This window comes from Serinus canaria, chromosome 3, assembly GCF_022539315.1.
Source record: "Serinus canaria isolate serCan28SL12 chromosome 3, serCan2020, whole genome shotgun sequence".
Classification (NCBI taxonomy): domain Eukaryota; kingdom Metazoa; phylum Chordata; class Aves; order Passeriformes; family Fringillidae; genus Serinus; species Serinus canaria.
The window spans coordinates 62377350-62401169 of record NC_066316.1 but is presented as its reverse complement, the minus strand read 5'-3'; the positions used below and the strand labels follow the sequence as shown (position 1 = coordinate 62401169).

The window sequence follows — 23820 nt, the reverse complement described above, 5'->3', positions numbered from 1 at the left end:
AATTCCTAGAAATATTCCCCATTAGGAAGTGAGATATTCATGTGGCATTTAAAATAAAATTTGAAATTAAAGGAAAGTCTGGGTTAAAATCAATGCACAAGTGCAGTTCAACAACTCTCCACTATTACTTGGTAAAAGAAACTATGGAATGCAAATTCAGCTTTTGGGTGTCTGTTAAGAAGATTTCTTGCAAAAATGAATACTTGAAAAGGAACAGTTTGATGTGTGGACCTAAAAAGGCTATTTGTTTCATTTCCAAACTGTGAGTGAAATTCCAATTTCTATTTCAATTCAAACATGAAATGCCATCTAAGTCATTTGATAGCCATGGGAATATGCATGAAACATATAAAGAAATGTAAGTTTAATAAAGTACTTTTTTTTTGTTGTATATTATAGGGCAGGATATTCTCTTTGCTTAGTTTTTTTCTGGTGTATGATAATGGTTTTATAAAACTTTTGTGATTTACAGAGAAAGAATTGGCAGTTATCAACTGATTATTACTCTAGGTTTTCCTGTTTCCTACAAAAGATGTTAACTCATTTTTACATCTGAAAGAGTAGAAAAAAATCCCAATTTTTTTTAAGCACATATGCCATAACCTTCAGTATTATTAATCTTCATATAAAGAAATGAAAAAAAAATAGATTTTTTCAGTAAGCAAAAACTTGTGAATAGTAATACAGAACAAATTCCTAATGTGAATATATCCATTTTTTCAGTATAAATTTGCTGAATTATAAAATTAAATAATATAGCTTTTTCTCTATGTCTTTGAAAACGTAAAAATTTATGCATATAAAATATATAATCAAGAAGGATGTTTTTAGTATAAGATTTAGGCCTCAGGAGAGGAAAAAATTAGATTTATGGTTTAGTTGTTAAGTGTCTCAGAGAAGTGCCATCTTAATTTTGAAAATTATTCACATGAAAGTTTTACTTGTAGGCTAACAGTCCTTGAAACTTTATTAACAGTCCTTATTCAGTGACAGATAATATAAAAATATTGTCTCAATGAAAAGATACTAAAGCAGAAGATGAGTTAGTTTAAAAATCTATCCATATAGACTATGTCTAAAATTTTTCTTTACCCTACATGCATTAAGCTTCTAAACACAAAACCCAAACCAGGAAGAATGCATTAATTAACAGCTTATGGGAAGTAAAAATTATTGTCTACTGAGACATGTTTGTAAGATTATCTTCGTATAAGCTTCCAAGTTCTAGAAAAGAAATTCAAACTGCACATTTTTGGTCAGAGCATGGAATCAGAGAATCCTTTATTTTGGAAAAGACCTTCAAGTTTATCCAGAGCCCAGCCATTAAATCTGAGGACTGCCAGGGCCATCACCAGACTGTGTCCCCCGGAACTTTTAAAGTTCTCCAGGTATGGTGACCCCACCATTTCTCTGGGTCAACCTGTTATAGTAGTTAACCTCTTTTTCCACAAAGAATTTTTTTCGTAATATCCAACCTAAATCTCATCTGGCAAATCTTAAGGCCATTTCCTCTCATCCCATTGCTTTTTACGTGGGAGAAGAGACCAAACTCCACCTGGCTACAGCCTCCTTTTGGGGGGGTTTTAAAGAGCTATAAGGTCTCCCCTGAGCCTCCTTTTCTCCAGGCTAAATAACCCCCAGTTCCCTCAGGTGCTCCTCATAAGGCTTGTGCTCTAGAATCTTCAACAGCATAGAATGCAAATTTATCAATAATTTTAATTGACTGCCATTGCACTTTTCTAGTCAACATTGGCATAAAAATGAAAAAAAGTGTTGAAATGTCTGAGTTCCTCTTTCTGAACAACTCTCTCCCTATGTATGGATGAGGAATCCATTTCCTTATATTTGTGCAATGTGAATTTTTCTGAAGTTCTTAGCTCTCTCAATTCCTGTGTCTGCTTTATAGTGTTAGACATAGGGTTCAGCCTAATTTGGCAGTGGAAGACTAATTAATGTAAGAAGACTTCAGCAGAGCAGTCCTCAATACTCAAGGATATGAGAAGAAAAACTTTCCACTTGTTTTAATGACATGATCAGTCCTGAAAGCTTTCATAATGTTAAAGCTTTGCCTCAGTACAGTTCAAAAGATTTTTATTTCAAGTTAAAAAAAAAATCCACCATCTTGAGGAGGACCCTTAATGTCATTATTGCTAACTGGAACTGAAAGTGGACTACATCAAGGAAAAATTTTGACCTGGTTGGAATGAGAGTTTCCTTATTACCTCCCATGGAGTCTAAATCAACTAATCTTTAGCATCTGCTGTAAACATGCACAAAGTCATCACAAAAACATTCAGCCATGCTTCATGAGCTGTAACACCTCCCCACATTCTCTGTAGAGCAGATCCATATAGCTGCAGTATTCCTAGCCCACAGTAACAGCAGGTGCTGCAAAGTTTCTACCCAGCCTGAGCGCCTTGCATGAACATCAGACTCCTGCAGGATCTCTGTAATGTTCCTGGCATCTTGCCTTGACCTTCCTTGTTTTGTGCTTTGCTCTCTGACTGCTGGTTGGATAGGAGAAGACAAGAACAAAGTTGCATACCTATGCCTGAAGTTCAATCATGAACATGCATGTTTGTCCTGATTTTGTCCCAAAAAAATGGTTTCCATCTGACAGGAAATTTCTTTTTGTTTCACATGGATGAAATAGAGATGGTAGCTGGTATTGTGACCCAAACAACCTGTCCTTGTTCACAAGTTTTCTAATTATGCTCACCCATGTCCATATAATGTTCTCTATTTATTAAATCTTCACATAGTCCCGCGTCATATTCAAATTGTGGAATTATATTTTGAGTATTTTTATAGATTTTTAAATCTGGATTTAGTTGCCCCTACTGTTTTAATATTTATCTCCCCTCCAGTTCACACTCCTTGCAAAGCCACATTATTTTCATTCTGAAAAAAGAAGCAGTGGGAATGTCCCAACTTCTGGCTTTCTGCTCCTCTACATTAAACACAACACAGGCTTCCCATGAGTATAGTTGTCTTCTTCAGGTTTTTTTTTAAGCTTTTGTGGTCTTGTTCACAGGGGTCCCAGGATGAGGGAAGAGACGAGAAAGTTGACTCCATGTATCAGAAAGCTTGATTTATTATTATATCATAGATAATATATTAAAACTATACTAAAAGAATAGAGGAAAGGATCTCACTACAAGGCTAAGTTAAGAATAGAAAAGGAATGAATAACAAAGGTCTTCTCTCAGACCGAGACCGACCGGACAGGTGAACTGTGATTGGCTCTTAATTGGAAACAGCCTGATGAGGTCAATCAGAGATTCCCCCTGTTGCATTCCACAGCAGCAGATAAGAATTGTTTACAGTTTGTTCCTGAGGCCTCTCAGTTTCTCAGGAGGGGAAAAATCTAAGGAAAGGATTTTTCATAAAACATGTCAGTGACAAGCTTTTTCTACACATTCAGCATATGTATAAAGTTCCTCGAACATTTCCTGCTTGGATTTTAAGAATACCTAAGCTACTGCTACTTTTTAATTTCAATAAACTTTCAAGCAATTGTCTTGATATTTCTTTAGTATTAGTACAGCAGTTTCAACTCATAAATTTGCCAGTATAATGAAAAGACATAGAGATGTCCTTTACAGCATAAGTTGATGTTCCTTTCTAAATTTTTAATAAAGCTTTTGAGAGTGACTTAGTTATTCTGCCTACATGTTTGCAAGATTTTGCTGGCTGCTGTATTCTAGTCAAAGGCCTATTCATCACCTAACCTTTCTTTATTAATTTCCTTTTCTATTATATCAATAGAGTGCAGCTTCAGCTGTTATAATGTAACTGCTAATAAATAAAAATGCATACTTTCACATCTATTGAAAATTAACATTTACTTTACAGTCAATATTTCAGCCTTACAGCTTACATTTACTATATTCTTATGGTCATGTAGCTGATAATCTTCCTTTCACTAACACAATCCATGCCCCCAGAGCTACAATACATTCACAATGCTTTAATAGATGCATAATTCTCTTACTGTGGAAGACAACAATACAAAGATGTATCTAATATAATTGAATGAGTAATAAGTAGCATTCCCAATATGAAATAAATGAAGGTCAAAAGACATTGTACTAATTATTTTTCTGGGTTTGGTTTGTAGTTTTTTTGGTTTGGTGGGTTTTGGTTTTGTTTTTTTTTTTTGGTTGATTGGTTTGTTTGGTTGTTTGGTTGGTTTGGAGTTTTTTGGTTTTGTTTAAGATCGTGCTTTATTTAGACTTTTGGCCAAGTGTTATGTAGGGACTGTGGAATAACTCTATAGGATGATCTTAAAGAACTTTACTTCCATATTGCACAGCATCCTGTGCACTCCTCAGGACCTGAACAGGCAGTGTACTTCTGAGAGGTAAGTGGAGCAAAGCTTAAGTGTTTTTATGGTTCTTACATCACTGGAAACTGTGACAATGAGACATCAGCCTCACATACAGCCGAACCTGAACAACAGTCCAGATCAACAATTTCTTTTTATTCATCTTGCTGATCAGGACAGGAGCAGTGTTAGTTTTAAAGGGACATCCATGAGATAGGTGTTCTGAGAGAGAGCTGTAACATTTTCCCTGACCACAAATAGACATGCGTAAATTAGGTGGTCTTCACTCCATTTGCAAATGTTCAGACCTGGAGCACTGCAAAACAAGAAGTCTCTTTGGAATTTACTCTTTAGAGAGTGCTATTCCCTTGGAAAACCACTACACAAATGAACATAGAGCACCATTAGACATCAAGGGCTTGTTAAAGTCACCATTCCCATGATCAAGTATTGAAAATGTTGATAACAAATCTGCACGTATAAAAAAAATGTAAGATCTAATTGTCATGGAGAAACAGTGGCATGATTTGTATCATTTCTGTATTTCTGTCCAAACTGATCCTTCAGTTCACATCACCTTTAGTCAGAAGCTACTATTTTCAGAAAGAAGCATAGATTAAAAAGAAATAGACTGTTGAAGCATTTGCAGATTCATATAGTGGATATTTTGGCAGGTGACTTTTATACAGAATAAATTCTGATGATACCTTCAGAGGCATAGAAGCCATTTAAATGATATTTGTACAAGAGATCCACAGAAAATTAATAGTCTGTATGTTTGGAAGTTCACATTATTAATATCTATGTCCAAAAAAAAGTCTTCATTAAATTCTAGTTATAAAGTCACCGAAGAATAATTTACTATTCCCTTATCTTCCCTCTTCTTGGCCCTGACATTTAAGTAAGTTGTAAAGCTAAAACAAAAGTTATGTTTCTTCAACAAAAAATAAATCAAAAGGGTACTAAATATTAATAAAAGACTCAAAATATGTGCTTTTTCACATAGAATATGTACTGTTCTTTTTCAGCTGATGAGACACCACAACAGTTCTAGTTCTATTCAAAGTGATTCAATCATTGTGAGAATAAAAGATAATATTTCTACATTTAATGTGGCAGGAAACCTTGTTTCTTTCAATTAAAATAATGAAAGGCATGGAAGAAGTGGAAAGATTGAAAGCCAACATAGACAGTCCTGACTGTGGCTGAAAACAGGTGAATCTTTTCCAAAACCAAATTCAGAGTTTTAGCAAATTTCATGCAGACAACATCTACTTTTTGAAGACTTATATATTCAGACAAAGTGAAATTATTCTCTACAAAAACCTTAAAGACAACAAGAATTTTGTTATTAGTAATAGCAACAAAGGCTATTTCAAAGGCATTGACTGGAAATATTCAACAAGTTGGCAAATGTAAAAGAGTTTACAGTAAACACCAAAAGTGGAATAAAAATAGGAGCAAGATAGGAAAATAGCTTTGAATGTTATCTTCAAAAAATGGAGTATAGAGTATGTATTCTGTGAAAGCTGAATCTATTAAAATTTTCTGAGTTTTCATTTCCACTAACTTGAACCAGTTCAGTCTATGGGAACGTGGGTCTCACTAGTATATTCCTTATAGACAACAGAAAAAAAGAAAATTGTTTTAGTGAGGAAACTACTGAGACAACTATTATATTAAAATATGCTTTAAAAAAACCCTGGAGTTTCTGAATGTTACAACATGCTTCTACAACCTAAACTTTAAGACCGGATGCAGTTCTTCAATGAGGAGCATGAACTCTGCACCTTCATTTCTCTGTCTGCAGAATAAACAGCATATTCTGATTTAAAGTGTGTTAATGTAGCTCATGCTTAATTTATATTTACTTAAATAAAGTATACCCTAAAAGAGAAGGAACTTTGGAAGAGAAGAGAAGAGAAGAGAAGAGAAGAGAAGAGAAGAGAAGAGAAGAGAAGAGAAGAGAAGAGAAGAGAAGAGAAGAGAGAGAAGAGAAGAGAAGAGAAGAGAAGAGAAGAGATAGAAGAGAAGAAGAGAAGAGAAGAGAAAGAAGAGAAGAGAAGAGAAGAGAAGAGAAGAGAAGAGAAGAGAAGAGGAAGAACATCGTGTACAACTAGGACTTCACAGGCTTTTGTAAACACTCATTTTTTTAGCACACTTTATATATTTTCTTTGTTTTGGTACCTACTGTTGTGCAGAAGAAGAAATTCTATTCGTGTTTTTTGGGTTTGTTGCTTGGTTGTATGCAGATTGGAGACTGATTCCATATTACATAGCAAACTACAAGCTGTTCACAATTGAGAAAAAGAGTAGTCAGAGTGACAAGAAAATCCAGAGAATTTTTTAAGGACTTACAAGCTCTTATTTCACTATTTCTTTCTCATCTTTAACATGGGGACCTAATATTGATCATCACTATTTTTATGTCCTGTGTGCCCACAAAACCCAAAATTCAGACTTCTGCAGAACTTTTTTGCAGATGTTGTACAGGGAAAGAGGAAAGGTCTCCCTTCCTGCTTATTTGCATAAACATAGAAAAACAGGGAGATGTGGAATTGGCTAAAAATCAGATTTCTGGGCTAGAAAACAGACACATGTTATAAGGTGCTTTTTTGTTCTTAGTTAAATAGTTTCACCTGAAGAACAGCTGCTTCCTCCAGTGGGAGAAGACCGACACTGGAATTGCTCCAATGCAACCAAGGTACATCTGTTCTCAAAAGAAGATGTTATACATATCTGCCTACCTGGGCATTTTCAGGGGAAGATGGAGCATCTGGAAGTTAAAATTGCATTCACATTTGAGAAATGCCAAGAATATGTAAACAGCTTGATGAAAGAACAGAGGGGAAAGTGGCAGAGTCTGCAGATACAAGGAATCAATGATTATAACTTCATGATTTTTGCAAATAAATATTCTGCATTCACAGCTCTGAGTGTCTCAATACCATAGAGAGAACAATGGAGAGGTTTACTTAAAATTTTTTATAAGGTTTGTAATATCCAAGACAAATTCCTGCTATGCTGAAAAACTATTTCAGAATATGAAGATTTCTGATATTTGAGAATAAACTCAAAAACACAGTAACTACAAGAACTAAGAAGCACTGTGCTGCCTGCTCTGCTTGAAGTAGCACTGATTTGAGGTAGCAGAAATAAGATTTAATAGACAGAATAATTAATGGGAGTACAAAAGTTGGGGAAAGTGAGGCATGAAGGTGGTTTGGAGAGGTGTGTGCCTGTGGGAAGCACCAGCTCAGCTGCACATGGGACCACCACACCCATCCAGCACTGGAAGAAGAGGCATCCCACTGCAAATGGCTCTGGCAGGGAGTAGTGAGGAATCTCACAGGTCCTGAAGCCTACCAGATGTGGCCATGTCCAAAAGAATAAAGAGTGCAGTAATCACTTTATTTCTTGTGTTACTCATGTAAAAACACAATCATCAAGCAGAAAATGTAAAGCACAATTTAGATATCAGAACAGCTCAAGTAAGCAGTAAAAATGTTCTCCAGAATTTAATCACAGAATCACAGAATCATTTAGGGTTAAGATCTCTGAGGTCATTGAGTTCCAGCTTTGACTGATCACCACCTTGCCAACTGGACCACGGCACTGGTTGCCATGTCCAGCTGTTTCTTGAACACCTCCAGGAATAGACTCCACCACCTCCCTGGGCAGTCCATTCCAATGTATTACAATCCTTTCCATGAAGGAATTCTGAAGTCTAGCTTGTACCTCCCTTGGTGCAGCTAGAGGCTATCTCCTCTTGTCTGGGAGAAGAGGCTGAACCCCATCTCACTACAACCTCTTTTCAGGAAGACAGAGATGAGGTATCCCCAGAACCTCCTTTTCTCTAGGCAAGGGAGGGTGGTTTTGGACAGTTGTGGAGTTTAATATTCACTGTGGAAGCACCTTGAAGCTTAAAATAATTACAAAAAAATATATTTAATTCTATAAAACAAATGGGAAATCAAAGAATCTTTAAATTATTTTAGGATTCTAGTGTAAAGACTGCTGCATGAAGTATAGTCATTAGACCAATGTAGCCTGACCTAAGCACTACCACAGGGGAAAAAAATTAGAGATCCAGTGCCTCTTTATAGTCCTGACAGCCTCCACAGATGTGGTATTATTTCTGATAATACTTAGAATGACATATTGAAGAGTGGACAGCAACACTGTTGTAAACGTTAGATTTACAACTGACTAACTTTCCCTTTTATGAAACTGCCCTTAGCATTCACAGTATAAAATGCATTTTCTGTCTTGATTGATGAATTAAACAATGGCAAATATATGCTTAAAAGGAATTTTCTACTAATTAGTTTTTAAGACAAAATGCTAGTTCACATCACTGTTTTCCCAGTATAGTTAAAATTATCTTAATTCATTAACTCTGGCAAAATTGCTGATTCCCCTTCCCAATGCACTAATATCTGCATATGCACACTTTTATTCACATTTAATTTTAATTTTAAATGTATGCTGAAACCTCATCAATATTTGTAGCTAACCTTGCCAAGATTTCCCAAAATTGTGTTCTCATATATCTGTAGCTGTTTTCCACATAATTTCCAAAGCTCTTTTCTTTCCAGAGTAACAGTGACCTAGCAAAATTTCCCTTGTGATTGTTCTTACATGAGCTCTGTATAAAGAAAACAACACATCCCTGGGCACTTCTGGTTCAATAGGAACTTGCAGGCAAAATAAAATTAAGTGGTATTACAAAATCTATGGATATCTCCCTTGTGATAAATGAAAGGAATAGGCATGGGGCTATGTCTCTGAGCAGAGGGACACACTGCACTTATGTCTGGAAGGGGAAGAAAGGGAGAGAGTAAGCTGGGAGAATTTTCCCTTCTACTTATCTGGAAATTCACCATTTCATCTGGTTTGCTAACAGCAGAGTAGAGCGTTGCTCTCTCCAGAGCATTTCACGTGGCTTCTATGTAATCAATGCATAATCACAATGTTACAACAAGAGATGCATTATAGGTTAATATATCTCACATGGATTAATTCTGCTTGAGCATCTGATAATAGGGCTGGGTTTTTTTTTTTTTCTGGGAAAAAAAAGCTCATGTATTTAGTTTTAAGTTGTCATGCCTCTTACTAAAGTGAAAATTTTATCAAGCGTATTTATTGATTAAAAACAAAAAAGAAAAGGTCTTTGTGCCCTTCCATTTTTGAATCAGCAAAAAAAATTGTGTTCTCAGAATTCATTTTCCACTGCAAAATAACATCTTCATGGACTTCATGAAGTGTGAGATAAATTTGGGATAAAGCAGTAGTTGTTCTGCTCCAGCTCATAGGATGCAGGCAGCCACCTATGATCTGTCATGGATCTAGCCCAGACAGGCAGGGCTCACATTCATCTACCACAGATCTTTTGCTATAATAGTGTCATACTAACACTCATGGTAAAAAAAAAAAAGAAAAAAAATAACAAAAAAAAACCAAACAAAAGCCCTAACAAACCAAATCAACAGTAAATACATAAAAGGGTCAGTTTAACTTTGGATGCCTTCCTGTAAAATGCTTACATTTTTTACTCCTATCATGAATGGTGATGCAAAACACTTCCAGGAAAAAGAGAGTTCTAATGTTATCCTTAGAAAAATCCATTGAAATTAGACTAAATTTTTATGTTGTAGTTCCAGTTTAAATATTGTGATTATAAACTATTCAATGTATGTGACCTGATCTGTACCATATACATGGGTTGTCACCTCTTTGGGGTGTTAAGGTGTGTCCTACACCAGATGTGTTCATGTACTAATACAGCTGACTTCAGTAAGAGTTGCATGGATAGACCAGAAGTCAAAATTAAGGTCCTTCCTGCTACAGGAGGAAAAGGTCAATGCCAAATAAGGACATTAACATTTGAATAGATGTATTAAATTATGCCTCTAGAAACAGTAAAATAGTTACCAGAAAACTATATTTATGGTAATTGTGTCAATTGTGAACGGCCTCTCAGCAAAGACTGAAACAAGATTTAGCCTTCCTGACATGCACAGAGAACCACAACTTAAACCTGCATAATGGAATATAGGAAAGAATTGAGTTCATTTACATACCAAAAGAGGCTACAAAGACTTAGATTCATTGTGCCTTTGACAATTTGACTCCAGGCAAAGGTGCAGAGATACTTTTGAAGTTGTGAGAACATAAGCACGTAGAGGGAGTAGCAGGTCTTTACTCATTTCATATTTGTAAAGGATTTTTAAAACTATCTTTGAAGATACAAAGAGGAGACTTCTCCAGTGAGAAAGTTTTTCTGTGCCTGGCATTTAATAGTTTCCTTTCTTATGGTAAATGCCTTTGCATGGCACCAGGTAGAACTTCCAGACCAGATACAAGATCATACTGTGTTCTCAGACTTATTCTAAAAGAAGGTCAAATCTGCCCCTGGACTCAAGTAAGGCTTATTCAAGACTTTAAGGCACAGCTTTTTCATTATGATTTGTAAGGATAAAGCTCAGCGCTGACTATGATTTTGAGCAACTGAACTGATTTGAAAGCATAACATAGGTAAGTTTTAGCATATGGATTATTTGGGATAAAAAATAAAAGGTACCTTCTATGGTTTTTTTTTTCTCTTTAGCCTCCTCTACATTGCATGAGCTGTTTTGTTAGCTCATCTCTTTTACTCAAAATATAATGAGTCTAAAGAATAGGTAGCTGCTTACAGTGTGCTTTATGATTTCATCTCATTGTGTTTTGCATTTAAAGGAGGGGGACAAAAAAAGTATCAGAGGCTCTGAAGAAAAGGACAGAACACGGGACAAGACAAGACCTATCAGCAGGGTCCTCTGGTATTTCTGCTACCTTTTGGTGTCACTATCTCTACCATTAGTCAAAGATTTGGTAGCCATGTACTTGCTTCACAATTCCCAAAGTAGACTTTCTTACATAAATCAACTCTGCTGTAGGCACATATTAGGAAAAAACCAGAAGCTAAATCCTTCAGGTCCCTTTTGACCACATAGAGCTTAATCACACTCCCACTCCAGAATCTAAAATCTCAATGGCTTGTTCCAATGCATGAAGCATGACTACTACATAAAGGTACAGGGATATGACTAAAACATTAAATATTTTTTAAAAAATGTTTAAAGTTGACAAGAGAACATGATAGTGGCATCATATGGGCAATAAGCACCCATATGATAAACACACTTAGCTTAAGGCTATGGTTGTCCATAGCCTTAAGCTAAGTGTTTATATGCAGTGACTTTATATCTTCTTGCTTATCTGCTTCATGCCAGTCTGATCTGTCAATGTAAAGCACAAGGATATGAAGCCTGCCTGTCTCTACAACTTCCCTCTGACCATACCTTTTGTTTGCCTTTAAATCAGCAAAAAAACTGTGTTCCTCTTTCACACCTCTCTGAAGACATTTCAGTATTACTGCTCAACAATCCTCCTTTTCAAGACCCACTAAAATGAGGCTGCAGTGGGGGGATAAAGGCAGGGAACATAATTGCTGATGCTTTTTGAATAATAAACTAAAGTTTTCTATAAATGTCATTTAAAAAATGTCCTTTAAAATTAAAAATTAATTTAAGAAAACCCTGTGTTAAGGACCACATTTTCCCCCTAACCTTTGAATAAACATTACATGAAAAAAAATGAGCTCTCTCAGTTATATATTCCTAAAGGATGCAGTGGCCAAGAACCTAAATTAGAAATAGCACTATATTTGTTTAATAAATCATTTAACCTATCAAAAGAGCTTATATTTAAAATGGACATTTTTCTATTTAACCTATTTCTATTATCTAAGTATGTAAATATGCACATATAAACAAGTTTTAAATGCTGGTTTTGTACCATTTTAATTGAATTAAATTTCCATCCTAATGAAGCTTGACAGAAACCACAAGTAAAAATGAAACCATTATCTAGCTAAAGAGAAATGCACCATTTACCATTCTCCAGCATTAAAAAGCAACAACAACAAAAAAATCCCAGTATGAAAAAAACTAAGAATCTGGATAAATGTCTCCCAAAATATAGTATTTTTTATTAGACAGATATTTAGGTTATATTTCTCTCCAAAAGGAACAAATTCAGTGAAAAAGGCTGTATTTGGTTGCCATATTAGTCCCTTTTGGGAAAAAGAATGATAGATGACATTTGCAAAAAACTTGAAAATTGCTATTTTGAAATCCCGGTTTCTTGTTTGTTGATTTAAATCATGACTAAAATTGCTGATCTAAAAGTCTTTTCAACCATTTGAATTTAAAGCAATTTACCCTCTACTACTGCAATATCGTTTACCAGGTAAAATTAGTAATTTGCATTAGTTCAATCCTTTTAAACAGAGAAGAAACCAGTGACTGTCAGCATCAGAAAGGAAAAAGCTTTTCCTTTCTGTAAATGGATGAGCTGCTTCAAATGGGGTAACTCTGACTTGTTTCTCTCTCCTCAGTATGTCCTGAACTGAAGCCAGACTTGTATTATGAAATGGGTTAAAGTAGAACAGCTTCTGCTTTCCAGAACTGAGAAGTAAAAAGAGAATAAATCTACCTCTTACTCAGTATTTATATTGCAGGCAATGGGTGAAAGTACTCAAAATATTTCTAGACTAGATTTTTTTCAATGTTTAGGTCTCTGAAACTGTATCTTGGGATTCTGAGAATGTTGCACAGATTTCATTTTTAGGTCAGTGGTAACTGATTTTCCCAATAACTTGAAAACACAAGTAGGACTTTAAAAACATTTCCCATTCTGTAAGTAACATTAAAATATGCTCCAAATACTTAAGATCACAAGGTTCTTTGTGATCTTTCAAAAACAAAAGTGAATAAACATTCATACCCACAGTGCAGCTGTTTGCCCACAACAGGAGCTGACAGTACACACACAGTTTTAGCCTGTCATGTACTAACATGATGCATTAGCTTGGCCCTCTGGTTATAGGTTTTCATTCTTCCTGCTCTCCAGAGCTAAGCCCCTGACTCTCTAAGGGGTTACCTTAGGCAATGAATTGTGTGTAAGTGTTGCCTTGTACCAACTGAAGGCGCATAAATACTGTATCAGCTTTGAGCAGAGTTGTCCACACATTCTTAGACCTAAAAGTCAAGCTAACCAATCTGTCCTCATGCTTGCCTCAACAGGCTAAGTGTGAGAAAACACCAAGGCTGAAGCCAAACCAGCATGGTTGTACAGGCCCACAGTCACAGGGGAATATAATTCTTAAGGAATTTCGGTAAGAATTTGGAACATCTGCTCCCCACAAAGATTTTTTCACAGGCCAACCTGGGGTTTCTGACTTTTTTTTTTTACTTAGTGTAATTAGGCTGTTGATTTTACCTGGTTGTTCTGAACAAGAACAGACAGATTCCTTCAAAAATCATAGCTAAAATTTTTGTATTTTCCTTACCCTGCTGTAACAGGTATACTATCTTCTTCCTCATCAACATTGAAAGGCAGAAAAAGAAGACACCTTTTCATTGAAAATTTGCTAGGTGCAAATAGATTCTATATAAACATCCTAGCTCCAAGCCTAAACAGCAGTAAGAAAGGAGGGTAAGAAACACCTCTTATGCCTTTGGTCATCAAAATGAATAATCTAATTCAATTTATTCATCTAGGCCCCTCTTGCAGTCAGCACAACTGGCACATCTAGCAGCAACTCAAGAATTACCACGAGAAGCAGCTATCTGCCTCTTGCTTCCAGTGTGCTTTCATTAAACATTGTGCCAAGTGAATAGCTCTGTTAGCTTCTGACCATCACACTCATGAAATAATTGGGATTTTACCCTCCGGCTCTTGTGTGTTATTTCTCATACATCAGTAGTTTCACTTCTGTTAATCTTCAAGCATACACATTTTTTGCCTTTTGAAATGGTTTACATCTTAAAACTTTTCATAGTTATCCAATAGCCTGAGAAAAGGGCTCAAATGCAGAAGCTAATTTTGATTTTGTCACTGACAAGCTGTGTGTAGCCTTGGGGCTAGCCTGTCTCCTTGCAGCCTGCTCCCAGACAGAGGAAATATGTAGTTGCACAGCTCTCAGCAGCAAAATAAGGACCAAACTGTGACTCATTGTCACATTTCTATTTGACTCCTGCTTCTCTCTTGCTCCACTGGGGAAATAAGTTGTGGCAGACAAACAGCTGGCACAGGAACCTTGTCTTTCTCCTCTCCTCACCTTCCTGGATTAGATCAGTGCACAGTCTCCAGAGCATTGCAGCAAGCAGAGCTGAGTCTCTGTTCATTCTTCCCTGTGTGGGAGGATGAAGTGTCAGGGGATGCCCATCAACCTTGCACTGTGACCTGCAGGAGATTGGACTGGAAAGGACCAGCTATAGGGCTGGTGCTGGAGCTGTTGTACACATTCAGATTAAGCTGTACATTGGCAGAAGCCATTTCTCAGAGGTGTCAGCCTTTTGCTGGTCGTGTTTCAGTGGTGGCAGCCCCAACTACATCTGCCATGAGTCCAGTCCAGGCCCTGTGTTCACAGGCACAGTGGAGTAGCACAGTTTGAGACCCATGGCTTTTTAGACAAAGTCTTAAGTGGACCCCAGAAAAGATCCTGGCTGCTACAAGAATACTCAATAACTGCTTAAGTGTAATAATAACAAGAGCAATAATTACTATTAATTGTAATAATATGACTAATACTACTAATAATATTAGATCCTGAGAGTACAGCAAAGACAGAGCACTTAGTTCCTGTACTGACTCTTTGTACTTTTTTTTAATACAATTTTAAGGACTTCCACTTTTTAATAGTACATTTCTGTGATGGCAATGACATGTAATATGAGAATGCTGAAGATAATCCTTTGGAATCTTCTCCTAAATACTTGACAGCTAGAGACATAGGTCCTGCCAACTTTCTAAGGACATTTATGAATTGCTGTCTTCAGGGATCTCATTTTGTCTTTCACAGTGTACACTTCACCAGTATTTCCACAACTAACAATTTGTAGCTGTGTGAAAGAATAAGTAGCACTGGTGGGTTTCAGTGCAAGTAGACAGTGCAGGGTAATTTCTTATTGGCTACATATTTAAGTTATTTAATCTCACTGTTATTATCATGCTGTTGACATGAAAGAGCTCCCAATTGCCTCTGCTCATCCCTGAATAGATTGTTGTCCTGACACAGACTGTCAGAAGGAGAACCCTGAGATGTGCACCAGCACACCCTGCCAGGCCTGGGCAAGATCTCTAAACCACACTGTCCAGGGCAGTGCCTGCATCACTGCTGTGCTCTCTGATGTGTCAGGATGGTACCCCCAAAGGCAAGGAGCCCAAGAGTCTGGCTCTGTGACTGACAGTGGAAAAAAAGTTATAAATACCTATTGCAAGGAGCAAGTGGTATAGGCCTAGCAAAGTCATGAAGAGCCCAGCAAATCATGGGCTGGGAGGTGGTATGGAAAACAAAATAAATTGTGCGAAGTAATAGGTAGTTGGATAGTTTTTTGTTTATCCAAACTATATGTTGCTGAAGTTTAGATATAAACTTTCAGGTTGTGAGTGCCAGTACTAGCCCAGAGGAAAACGAACTGTAGTGAAACATTAGCTCCAGGCTGAATTATTACTTTTGGCCATAAATAAAATTTCCATCTTGTGCATACAGTGTTTAAAAATCAGTCAATCTCTACAAGTGCATTCCAAGTACATGGAAACAAAACAAAACTAAGCCAAACATAACTAAACTAAACTAATTATATAGCTTATTTCCCTGTCATGTGGAAGGTCAGCTTACTGGGGAGCTGATGCCCCATATCATCTAAGTCTATGCTTTGTACAAAAAGCCCCACAGAAGACACACACTTACAGCTGTAAAAACACTCCCGTAAAAACACTATATAAACAAAATTAAAAAAATTCAGACTCTATTTTCTTTCTTTAATGGTCTTTTTTTTTCATTCTAAGTTTTTAATTTCCTATTCTTTAATAAACTAAATGACTGAAAAGTCAGACTGGTTGTAAAGTCTTATATTTTTTGCCATCAATTTTGGACCAAAAATCTCACTAATTTGGTTATTTGACAGATTTGCCTCATAACAGCTATAAAATAACCAATGTTTCCAACAAACCTCATTAAGAGTATCTGAATAAACCAGTGTTAGTATTTGGGTTAGGGCTGTCAGGCTGAGCCACCTGTTTTGGCAGTATTTGCAGCCAGAAGTAAATTATAGATCAGTCCAACTGCTGATTAAAAAATCACATTGCCTCCCTGATGTGGCTAACCAGACATCAAGCATGGATTGTACTACTTGACACAATCCTAACATCAGCCCTTAAGAAGGAACAGGATCACTTTCTAATAGCACTTAATGCAGATCCTCTTACAAGTATGAACAATAAAAAAAGGAAGATGAAACCAACATCTCTTGTGCACTGAAACACCACATAATCTTGAGAAGCAGAATAAAGTAACTCTCGGAAGACTGTTTAAAAGCATTTTTTTTGTATTTTTGTCATTATTAAATTCAGATAAACAGTGGAAAAAAAAGAGTAAAATTCAACTACAATATTCAGTATTAAAGAGGGTTGCATTTTAAATATACCTCCCTTTCTGACTTCAGCTGATAAAATATTGTTGTGCATCTAAAATGTACTTTAAATATGAATGTTCAGGAAATATTAAAGTACATGAAATATTCACATTTTAGAATATGTATTTATTGGTTAATACCATTCTCTTTCATTTTTGCAGGCTGACATCTGGCATATTTATTTCAGCCCAGTTTTCACTGACTCCCTTAGAAGTCTACCTAAATAAGGATAGCAGAGGGTTTTTTACCTTTTACCCTTCAGTAACTTCACGTTACCTTCAAAAATACTCTGTGCTCCCTTATGGGAAAATCAAGGCAAACAAATTAAGCTGTTCTGACTCTGGTAAATCTCTGGTTATAAGGGACTACGAAAGCTTTTTTCTGAGCAAAGGCTTGAGACGAGAACCCTGAACTTCAGACATTCACTGTTTGAATCACTCTAATGGAGCTGCCTAAATAATGGTGCTCTGCAAATGAAACTAAGGTTATTTTTAGAGGTGTACAGAGAACTTATTTCAGTAACTGGTAAAAACTCACGCTACAAGAGTGAAAAAGTAAAAGAGAGAAGAAAAAACAGGAAAGAAAAATAGAAAGGAATGCAGAAAATGCTTAAAACAAAATTAAATCATCCTGGAGTGAAAACATTATTTGCTAAGAACAACAAATCATTTTGACAGGCCAGTTCATTTATACTGTAAAGCACATATCATTTTTGGTTAATTATATTTGAAAAGAGTTACTGTACCTTCTGCTGTTATCTCAGCCATGATGATGGTAAGAGATACTCTGTTTGAAAGGTCAAGATTTACTGTGGCAGCTTAGATAGTACTTCTGGGTTGCTGACTCTCGCAGGACTTGCAGAATGAGAAGAAGGGAGGTCCTCTGCTTTTTCTAATTGTGTTCCTTCTTCTTTTATGCTCCCTGAAATGTTTGTTTCCTCTGCAGACCTGGCCTCCCAAGGCCTTCCAGAGGCAACACTTAAAGCTCAGTCTAAAGTATCAGCTTCTAACAAAAATAGCCATGCCTCAGAGTGAACCTTCAGCAAGTTTTTCTAATATCCTCAGAACCATGCACACCAGAAATAAAATGTAAAAAACCACAGCTCTAAACAGAACAGGAATGCTTGGAGAGGCAACAAAAATCAAAAGAACTGGGAAAGAACTGTTCAACGCTCCTACAGCCTTGCTAGCATAATTGCAGTTCTTTGGGGGGTATGTCAGGAAACATGAAATATAGAGTTCAAAGTAACCTTATCCATCCCAGTACAACTTTATTCTTAGCACACTCAGTGCTTAGCACATTCTTCCTGGCCTTATATGGCTTGGGGAGGGTCCTATGAAGCTCACCGCTGACTAAGGGGGAGGGTAAATTTAGGTGATTTTCTCCACTTAGACTCTTAGTTGCAGTTCAGAACCAATTAAGACACCAATTTGAACCAAAAAAATTGTCTTGGTTTTTTTTTTTTTTTTTTTGGTCCTTTTCTAATTTGCTGTAATTATCACATATACCTGTGAAATTCATCTAAGTATTACAGAACACTGCTAAAAATTTTAATAATAATATTTTATATAGTCTAGATACATGATGTCAATATGCAAAAATATTAAGTAGACTAGATTTTTTTTTCTGGGTCTGATTCATGAAAATATTTAAGTAGCTCAAAAATTCTGGAATTTTAAAAAAGATTTTATAAAACTAAAACCAAGTAGATTCTTAAAAACATTTAGAGAAAGTAAAATTCGAACAATTCAAATAAGAATCATTTCTTTAAAACATGAGCAATCTTTTCTTTGCACTGCTTGCAATTCCAGAGCTGTAGAATTATGTATGTGGTCAATAGGGTGAAAATGAAATTAGCAGAAAAGTGCCCTCAAGCCAGCATACCTTTGAGTAAATGTCATCGTCACATGAAACCAGAAACCATCTTAAACAGCTCTTGCTAGAGAACCTATAGTCACCTTGTCTCTGCTACATGAGTTGGCATTTACACTTCTCATCTTCCCCCCAGGAGATATAAGCACCTGGCTCTGCAGCAAAGTGTGAGGAAAGGAATCTATTTATCCAATGCACAAGATGCAGAAGCAAAAGGTTCAGTGAACAGCAAAATCACCACCAGGTTTTTCCTCTTCCCTCTACTCTTAACACATTTCATACCTGCCACCTGTCTGAAGATGGTAGCTTCTTCTAGCCAAAGCCTGTTCTTCAGTAGATCCTCCTTACTAAGGCTGATAAAGAGATTTTATGTAAAACCTTATTTCTTCAAAAATACTCCTTCATGAGTACCAGAATGGTCCGAGGAGTCACATTCACATATCAACAAAACAGCTGCCCATAAAATGTCAGTGGTTAGTAAAGGATGAAGGTGTGACACTAAGGCAAATCCCTTGTTCTTCTTAATTATATGTCTTCTGCTGAAGCAGTTCCATTTTACATGAACAGTTAAATATTTTGGGTAACCTGTGTTTTGACAGCTTTACTGCTTGCTTAAGATGTGAAATAGATCATCTGAATACCTGAATCACAGAGCTAATCAACCCTGAGAAGTCAGGATTTTTTTTCACTTGTATTCCTACTCAAATTCAATAAAATAATAAAGTCTTCATTTTGGAAAGTGGGGAGAGAGATAAATGGGGAAAAAATTCATGTCTGAATATTTTCTTGTTTTATGTAGCAAGATTCTGAGATTGTAGACTCTACCCAGACAAAGGTATTTGTACAACTATATGTACAAACAACTATATGCACACTATATCTGCTTGATTGCCTGTCCCTCACCATTTTACATTGGTGGCATCCTACTATCTGCCCTCCTTCCCCTATGCCTTACTCCCTTGTTACTATTTATGCTTACCCTCAATCATGGGCTGTTCTGAAATCAAAATATAAGAGTAGAAGAAGTGAGAGAATCCAATTTGAAAACAATTTTCCACAACATCAGCCCAGTGGCCAGAAAGAGAAGTGGTTGGTACCCTCTGCATCCCTTGTATGCACATAATTTTCATTCTGGGAAGCAGGCTAAAGATGACATATGAACCAATATCTTACATATATGTATGTTTATCTTACACACATATATGTGTATCTATACTTGTATACACATAAAGTCTGGCTTCAGGCAAATGTATTGGAAGTTACACAGTTGCTCCCTTTAAGGAGGAAAAAGTCAAGGGATCTGGGTGTCATATGTATTAGAGATAATCACAGCCTTCATGAAAATACACAGAACTAAAATAAAACAAGTTATGTGTATGTGTATATATGTTTAATCTAGAAACAAAAACATTGCCATCTGGAAATGATAAAGAATATCACATTTATTCTTTAGAAGTCTAAGCAACCAAAAAATCTGAAAACTTTTTAAGGGCAAGTTCGAAGTTTTTTTCAAAATCTAAACTTTAGCTCCTGATTCAATTCAGGAGTTTCTTTTAAACTAATCTGTGAAACTCACAGTATGTGGAAACTGCAAAATTCATACGAATCTTCATGCAACAAAGTAAACATATTTTCCTGACCTAGTTTATATGTTGAAAATTTCATTTTAGTGTGAACCTTTTCTGCCTAACCTGACCAGAAATATTATTTTGTAAGATGTCCTTTCTCTCTCCTTGCTCCTCAAACAGCATGGAAAATGAAAAATCTAAAACTACTTTGGTTCTTGCAAGTGATATCTAAACCTGACACACACAAGTTTCTCATAATTTCTTCTGATTATGCCTTGGGCACAATGAGAAAATGCTCTTGGCTCAAATTAGCAATAAATATTCTGCTCCTGCTCACAGGGGTTACACAGCAAATGAACTGTACTGGGATCAGTTCTCACATTCAGTGGTGGGAAGGAAGGGAGGGAAGTGCAGAAACAGCTACACTCTCACACCAGATTCCTCAGACACACAAATCTGTGTTAGACAAAATAAAGTGACAGTTCTCTTTTCTCTATAGTTGCCTGGATAGGGAAAAAAGTGGCAGTACCTAGGAAAAGGGGAGAAGGACTGTACTGCATGCTGCTACTAATGTCTGCATGCAGCCACATTGCTTGATCTCAGATAATGCATATTTCACTTAGAAACCTGACTGATGGAACAAAGTAAAGCAATTATTTGAGCAATTTCTTTAGGAAAATGCCAGAGGTTTACTATTTGCCAGATTCCAATGAAAACTCCTGCTTATTAGTGAAAAGTTTGGTTGTTCATATAATCAAAGTAGGAATAGACAAATAATTTATGAGCTCATTTTTGGGTTGTCTTGATGATATTATTAAAAAGGGAAGTAAGAGAGGCAACAGTTCACATGAAATTATGAGGTAAAAAGAGGAGAGACTTTGATACTGACATTGGAGGCATTGAATATAACAGTCATTCAACAAGAAAATGCAGGACAATATTTGAGTTGTCTGCTAACATGTTACTGATGGATTCTCAGAGTTCAGTCCTACTGAGAATCAAACTATTCCTAAGAAAAGAGTTTTGTATCCCAGTGCATGCTCAGCAGCACAGCTGGGCCAAGGAAAGGAAACTTAACATTAACTCTGATACACCCAATGATATCCCCAGATAACATGGGAGTATGCTGTTATCAGAAACAACCAGCAATCAACTGATAAGAACTAAATATAGGATGAAAGTATAAAGCCAAGGAGAGAGTGAATGGTACTGAATCTAGTGAGTAACAGAGACATATGCAGAAGCAAATATAGGATTAGAGTGATGTCTGCCAACTGAGCTTTGATGTGCACATAAAGCTGGTTTCCCCCAAAACAGACTCTTACTTTTTATGCTTTATTTTTTTTTAGAAATGCTGTTACTCTTAGATGAGATTTTTTTTACTAGCCCCACTAGTAATATCATGTTTTCCACTATGAATAGGAGCACACCTTCTGATGCCTTTGAAGTCTTGATAAGTCAAAGATGGAGCTGTGACTTTCTGTGGACCATTAGACAACTCTCAAGTAATTTTTGTGTGATTGGTATTTCATAATTAATGGTTGGAAGATTTTTTTGAATCAGCATAGCAAAAGTACAGGCATATTCTGGATATTCTAAAGCACACGCAAAATGCAAAACAAAGCAAGACCTTGGTATCACATCTGATCTAGGTTAAATATTGACACATACATGTTTGTCTCATAAATCAATTTGCACCATTTTTCAGAGAATTGCATACATAGTACCTTTAAACAAGTTTTTATTTAATATGTAGGAGACAGTAGGTTGAACTCCATAGTAGATCTGTCCTACATTTAATGTGAACTACTGATGGACGGATAAGGAGCTCTGTCCCTGTAGGCTGACTGGTCTGAATGCAAATCAGCCTCTGCCTGGGGACAGCTGACAAGCACACAGGGATCACATCACCTTGGCACTCTGAGCTCATTAAAGGACATTTCCAAGCATGATAGAAACACAGCAGGTACAAAAGAAAATATCTATGACACTGACTATTCTGCTTTACTATGGATGATATCACTCTTAGTCATTGTACTGCAAAACTGCTGAAGTAGCTTCAGTCGAGGTGTGTGAATAATGAACATTTTCTAACATCCAAGAAGGCCAAATGATTGTAAAGCTACTTCCAGGAAACAAGAACACCCTACTTAGTTTGCTTGTAAGCTGGCCAAGTAGGCAGTCTATGGCAGGAAATCAGACTAAAGCAGCCCCCTAGCTTAAGAGATCTGCATGTTTACAGTGTTGTCTGTTTTACTGTAAAAATTAAATTATATTACCATATAATAAAAATTATATTCTATTACTATATTATTTATATAACTTATATTACTATAAGCTAGGTTCAGGGAGAGCATTTATTGCAGCATGTCAAGGTAGACTGCATTTGGATGACCTTTAGCTGCTCTATGTGTCTTTCCTTTTCCTTTGATTATTGCTATTCTTAATGAGTATTGTTCTATTAGCACCTATGTGGCTTTACTTTCACATCTAGAAAATTACTCAGAAGCTGTTTCACAGAGAAGTTCTATGACACTGAAAAAGGAATATCTGGAGCTGACCATTTTTAAGAAACAATGACAAAAAGTACACTACAATAATATTTTTCTTCAGGACAATCTCTATCCAAGCTTGACCACGGACAGAACATAGAAAGTTGCCAAAAGTTTGTTAGAGATGGGGATTGGCTCTGACAAACCATGAATTTCCCCTGTCAAATACTGATTGAGAACTGTTCAAATATACCAAAGTGTGTTCCATCAAAAATGTCCTTGCAAAGCAAGATAACTTCTGTTCCCATGACTTTCCTTGAGAAGAGAAATTTTCTGAAAAAATTCACTGACTTTCAAAAAAAATTATTTGAAACCAAGTTTTTATGTTGGAAGAACAAGACTCAGAAATATATCACACAGAAATACGTAGACAAAGGGCAAAATTGCTCCTGAACTTCAAGTTTCAAACCCAGCTCCAAATTTCAAGTAATACATTTTAAATTTTTTTCACATCTTAGACTTATTAAATGTTTCTATAGAAATTTGCATTTATTGGTTTGGTTTTTTTTCCAGATATAACCATAGTCAAGCATGTTGCCAAAAACAGATGGAGAGAAATAAAATTTTGAACAAAAGTCTGATGCGAAAAGAAAAAGACAAACAAATGTTTTCATGCCAAGTACTGGAGGAAAAAAACAAGAAGTAAAACTAAGTTTCAGGTATCTTCAGTAATGTGAACCCTTTTTGGGATGTTTCAAACTATCTGCTCAGGCTGACCTTCACAAAAAAGGGGAAACCTCATCTTCCTTTCCATTCAATAGCTTACTCTTCTGCTTGCTATGGTACATTATGTACCACATGTTCTTAGATGTAGGCTAGACTGGACCTCCCCCAGTCACATTGCCAAAGTATTTACCTTGTAAATAAACCCAGCCAAAGTGTCAGGAGGACCATCTGGATTTTGGCTTTCATACTTTGAGAGCTGACACTCAGTATCTAGGCACAGTGAATTCAAAGCCGTTTTCAAGCACTTTTTG

At 36.2% G+C, this 23820-nt stretch overlaps 1 protein-coding gene across 1 annotated transcript in view; it reads right to left on the bottom strand.

Annotated features, from left to right (window-relative positions):
- Positions 1-17713, bottom strand: part of TRDN (triadin) — a 218789-nt gene extending 201076 nt beyond the window's left edge. The window contains exon 1 of the mRNA XM_050973020.1: positions 17597-17713. Within this exon, the coding sequence (XP_050828977.1) occupies positions 17597-17618 (22 nt within the window). The 5' untranslated portion in view covers positions 17619-17713. The remainder of the gene's footprint in view (positions 1-17596) is intronic.
- Positions 17714-23820: the final 6107 nt, after the last annotated feature.